The 5582-nt window shown below is 44.2% G+C and overlaps 1 protein-coding gene across 1 annotated transcript in view; it reads left to right on the top strand.

Annotated features, from left to right (window-relative positions):
• The first annotated feature begins 2409 nt into the window (after positions 1–2409).
• Positions 2410–5582, top strand: part of NAA30 (N-alpha-acetyltransferase 30, NatC catalytic subunit) — a 22646-nt gene continuing 19473 nt past the window's right edge. The window contains exons 1-2 of the mRNA XM_024731503.1: positions 2410–2530; positions 5273–5462. Of these exons, the coding sequence (XP_024587271.1) occupies positions 2410–2530; positions 5273–5462 (311 nt within the window). The remainder of the gene's footprint in view (positions 2531–5272; positions 5463–5582) is intronic.

Raw genomic sequence — 5582 nt, 5'->3', positions numbered from 1 at the left:
GTGAAAAAAAAAAAAAAAAAAAAAAAGAATAGTCTGCGAAATGGCTTAGAAAGTAAATTAACGCACATATTATTATGCCAAGCACAAATAAAATGACATTTTAAAACAAGACTAAAGGAGAGGTTAGAGGCAATTAACTAACTGTATAGTTACTCGAAGTGGATTAGGGGAGAGGCTAACTTGGGCAGAATTACCTCTTGAAATAGGCCATAAGCAGCAGTTCAGACAGCTAGTCTGGGAAAGTCCCTCACCTGCACCACCTATCTCAATAGATCTAGGAAGTTGCTTTTTCTTTTGCTTGAACAATAGGCCCAGTGATAAGCAAAACTGCCCTCTTCCAAAGCTCCCTGAAGTGCAAAAAGACTAAGGAGATCAAAGGGACCATTAGCCACTCCCTGAACTTCAAAGGTTTGTCCTATGGGAACTCTGAGAAGCAGCTGTGAGATTACTTGGAGACTTCCATTACAGTGTATAAATATGACATTACAAATATCTTGGTCACCATATTCTTTTTATTTCCTCACTGTGGTTGCATTTTAGGTTTTACAGTTTTGTACACATATTAAAAGGAGTAACAAATCAAAATATATTAGGACTAGAGACTTAACCACCCCAGTGAGTCCTGAGGCACCATTCTTAGCATTACATTCATATCGTGCTAAGTCTAGATTTTCAATGTCTTGATTGTTTCTATACTTCCTCATTCAGAAACAAAGTAATAAAACAAGCATTTAATTTCATATAGTTTGTGTTTTAATGCAATATGCAAACAAAACAATTTAACTTTCCTGGACTAGTTTCACAGACTCAGTCTCTGTAATGATCAACGTGTCTGTTCTAAACCAGCTTTAGGATGGAGCTGACTCTATGAATGGCAGAAGAGAGGAAAAAACCTGGATTCTCAATAATATCATTGAACCAACTAACCCTGCACTTCACCCTGCTTCTGATCTCTTTTACATGATCTAATTCACTCACTTATTTAAAAACTAGATTGAGTTGTTTTTTCTGTTATCTGTGGCCAAACTACCCCAACCAAAGTTTAGATTTGATTATTTGGTCATGGGGAGTCACTGAAGAGATTTAAACAGGAGACTGACATAATCAGTTTGCATTTTATGAGGACAGGAGTGGCAGAAGTGCTGAGGATGGAGGGTGGGATGGGAGACAGGCTAAAAGTTACTGAGGCCTTACTATGTGCTTTGTGCTAGTCTAAAACACTTTACATATATTAATTCATTTAACACTTCCAAAATCCTATGAGGCATGTAATATATTACCCACATTCAATAAGAGGAATCTGAAGTCCAGAAACATTAAGCTGTCCAAGACCACATAGCTAGTAAGTGGCAGAGCCAGGATTTGAAGCCACTTTTATTATAGACATTTCTTTATGCCTCCCATCTACCCTCCAAGCCATAATCAGAAGAAGCTCATCTTACTCTCAGCCTCAAATAGACCTAATTGATATAAAAGTAAGCCCAGCCCCTTTCCAGTAATTGACACAGAAATAGGCTGGCAACTCAATTCTGGTTTGGCTTCTAACCACCAATTCAAACTGCATACTTCATAGGGTTATTATGAGAACTGAATGGGCTACTGCTTATAACATACTTGGTATGGGGTAGGCCCACATAAACGCTAGCTACTACTATTATGATTGTAGACCACTATTATCAAGAAAAACAGAGAAGGAATGTTCAGAGAAGGAGGGCAAAGGATAGTGGTATGACAGAAGCCAAGCAAAGAGTTTTCAGTAGAGCACAGCAGGATCAAATGCCATGGAGGAATAAAGTGACACGAGAGTGGAAAAGAGTTTATTGGGTCTAGCCTTTATAACGGGTGACTTTTTTTTTTCTTTTTCTTTTTGGCCAACCTCTGCGGCTTGCAGGATCTAAGTTCCCCGACAAGGGATGGAACCCATACCCCCTGCAGTGGAAGGGTGGAGTCCTAACCACTGGACCGCCTGGGAATTCCCATAAAGCATGACTTTTGCCAGAAAGGTGTTAGTGGAAGGGCTGAGGTGGAAGCCAACCAATTGGCTGAAGAGCAAACTTACACCTGAGTGGAGACAGTGAGTGGCTACATATCTATTGCAGACTAGCAGTTTCACTGTGATGGAAAGAAGAGGAAGAAACCATGGTAGCAGGTCTCCAGATGGAGCACATTTATAAACTTAGAGGCAGTAGCTAGCAAAGGTACCATTGACAATTCAGGAGAGAGAAACAATGATGGGACAAGTCCCAAAGAAGACTGAAAGAGATGGCATCAAGCTCACAGGTGGAGGGAGGCATTAGTCTTGAAGAACTGGGCCGTCTCCCTCCCACTAAGACTAGGGGGAAGGAGGTTAAGAGTAAGTTCAGATATAGATGCATTTATAGGAGGGGAGAACATTGAGGGAGTGCACCTATGGAATACTTCATTTTTCTTAGTGAAACGGTGGCAGAATCATCTGCTGAGAAGGAGTGTGAAGCAAGCACTGTAGTGGTCAAGGATAGCTGCTGCTGGATGAAGCAAACCTGGAAGACAGGTAAGATAATTCTAGAGTGCTGTGCTGGGAGCATAGCTAAATTGAAAACCGAGAGTTTTCGATAGCTTTAATATGTGGGTAGGAATACATAATTCTCCCCAGTCCAGATGGAGATTTGTGAATCAGCCTGTCCATGTCTTTGGGCAGGTTATGAAAGTTAGAATGAGGTTGAAAGTACTAGAAATGGGGACCATTTGACCATAGCACTCTCTGGTTCCTCGTACTCTCCTGGGGCCTCAGTTCTACAAGCAAAATCTGTGCCTACAATGGGGATTGCCAACCACTGTTCTCAAAGGGAAAGAGGGTCAAAGAGCAGACTGTCAGCACTCACCCCTCCCCACCACAAGTTCAAGGGAAAGAATCAAATTGTTAACTAAAACACTTGACCTGGGAATCTCATAGTGTTCCAGGATTACAGGTGGTAAAACAATATACTAATATTCATACTTTGATTAAATTCTATAGCCCTCAAATTTGATGTATGCCTTTTCTTTCATTTAGGATAAAACAAAGCTAAGGACACTCATATTCATGGCTTTATGTATAACAGATAGGATTAGTAGGATTAAGAACCACATGGCATGTAAAATAAAACTACACAAATATTTAATTGTGGTTTGAAACAGACATATCTTTAAACATTGTATGTACATTTGGAAATATAGCTTTGTTTTGTACTTTTTTTTTGTTTGTTTTGTACTTTTTAAAAACCATAAATGGGATCACATTGTACTTATTATACATCTCATTTATTTACCCTTAAGGTATTTAGGAGGTCTTTCCATGTAAGCACCTGTGGCAACTTGTAATTTCCAAAGACGCCACAGCCAATACTTCTGGTCCCACATGCTCTTTAAGAACTTTGCCTCTCCCCAATCAAGAGATAGGGTCTATTCTCCCTCCTCTGGAACCTGGACAAATAAGAGTGCAGCAGAAATGACACTGCATAATTTCTAAGGCTCAGTGATAAAAGGCAATATGCTTTTACCTGGCTCTCTCTCTCTGTTAGCATACCTGCCCTTGGAACCCAGCCACTAAGCTGTGACGAAGCCCAAACTAGCCCATACTAAAAGACAACATGGTCTACATGAGATCAAACTGCGGTCTCCCAAACTGCGGTCTCCAGTCAGCAACAACCATCAACAGGAGAGTGAAAAGTTTTTAGATGATTCCAGTCCTCAGCCTCCAGTCTTCCACCTGAAGCCCTATGCACGATGGAACAGAGAAAGTCATCCCTGTTGTGCTCTGTATGAATTCTTGACCCACAAGAATCTGTGAGCATAAGTAGTTGTTTTATACCACATGCTGTGGGGTAATCTGCAATGCAGCTATAGTAGCAGGAGGAGTGCCAATATATGTCTGTTTCAATCTTTTAAACAATTACATAATTAACAGTAATATTCTATAGTATTTATGTATCATAAGATCATTCCTGTATTGATAGATACTTAGGTGGTCTGGAATTATTTATTCCTACTATAGAAAAGGCTGAAATAAATAAACTTCTACATGTCTATTTGCGCACAAATGTATTTCTATAAAAACCTATAAATGAGTTAATAAATACATGTAAGATATTTAGGACAGTGCCTGGCACATAGTAACACATTATATTATTTTTATCACTACAGGTTGACCTTCTAGATAGAAGGTGATAGTACTTGCTTAACATCTTTGGTGACAAGGACCTTAATGGCTATCCAACAGCTACGCTACAATGTATTCTTCTTTTTAGTTTAGATTACGGCAAAAATTGCAAACAGAGAATTATATCCCTGAAAACATTCATCTGCTGCAGACCTGCCCAGTTCTACATTCAGTTTAAAAAACTTAACTTCCTCAGTGTGCTGGTGAGTTAACACTACCTGTGTTCCTCTTATGAAAATCGTGGCTGTGGACCAGAGCGGAAAGAGCGGAACCTCCCGCTCAGGCGCGTGCGTCAGTTCTCTTCCCTCTGCATCCGCGCAGGGGGACCACTTGTTAAGAGAAGGCGGGGAGCAGGTTCAGGACACCTCTTGACTGGTGCTTCTCACCCTATCACAATTCGGGTCACAAGTTTAGGAATGTGCTTCTTAGCCATTGTCACTCTCTTTCAACATCTCTAACTCTTCCCCAGGCGTGCTTGCAGCTGCCCCCGCACCTGTTAATCCCATTTACTTCTAGTTTTCCTCGGCGGGGTGAAGGGGATAAGGAGAGAGGAAGAGGACTACCTGTCCACTTTCTCTTGCTTCGAAGCGGCAAAGACTAAACCTAATTCACATTGCAAACGACCAGGTTTCATCAGTCATTCCCATATTTTTCACAGTTCAAAGTTTTTAACTTCCTCTCCTTTTCAGGGATTTTTCTCTCCAGATTTGCTCCATTTTTAAGGGACGCGGGTAGCCCTTCCCCCGCCCCCGGTCAGAGCTAAGGTTAAACGTTGTACAGCTGAGGAAAAGCATTTTTAGGAGACTTGTCCAAGGCCGGGGCAGCAGGCCCGGAGCGGGCGGGCTTCGCGACAGCTCCGTGGGAGCGCCTGTCCCGCCCATCCTTCCCGGGCCTCGCGTTGCAAGATCCGCGGTTGAGCCCCAAGGCCGAGGACAGTGGGTTGGGAGCTGGTGACTCCAAAGCCCTCTGCAACTTCCCCGCCCTACAGCCCCACCCATTAGCACGCGGTCTCCCCCGGGGCCCGTAGGAGACACCTTCGTCCCCGCCCCTCCACAGGTCACCTCCCTCCACGCCCCTTTCCCTCGGCCCCGGCAGCCGGCAGGCAGGGAAGTGTCGTAAAGCCAGGCCCAGGAAACTTTACCCGGGGTAACAGCCGAGGCGCTTTACGGCGACGGCGGCTGAGTGTGAGCCTTGGCGGCGGTGGAGGCAGCCGCGGCGGTGCGGGAGGCGGCGGCGGCCGAGGAGGAAGAGGAGTGGCGGCAGTGGCGGCGGGGACCTGTGCGGGGTGAGCCTGCGGTGGGGATGGGGAGGGGCCGCGGGTGACAGGGCTGGCGGATGGGCGCGGGCGGACGGGGACGGTGGCCGGCTGAGCAGCTGGGCGGCGCTGAAGAGTTGGGGGGGCCCG

This window comes from Neophocaena asiaeorientalis, unplaced genomic scaffold (assembly GCF_003031525.2).
Source record: "Neophocaena asiaeorientalis asiaeorientalis breed wild unplaced genomic scaffold, Neophocaena_asiaeorientalis_V1.1 scaffold603, whole genome shotgun sequence".
In the NCBI taxonomy this organism is placed as follows: Eukaryota; Metazoa; Chordata; class Mammalia; order Artiodactyla; family Phocoenidae; genus Neophocaena; species Neophocaena asiaeorientalis.
Note: the sequence above shows the minus strand (reverse complement) of the source record. Positions and strands in the feature narration are given on the sequence as shown.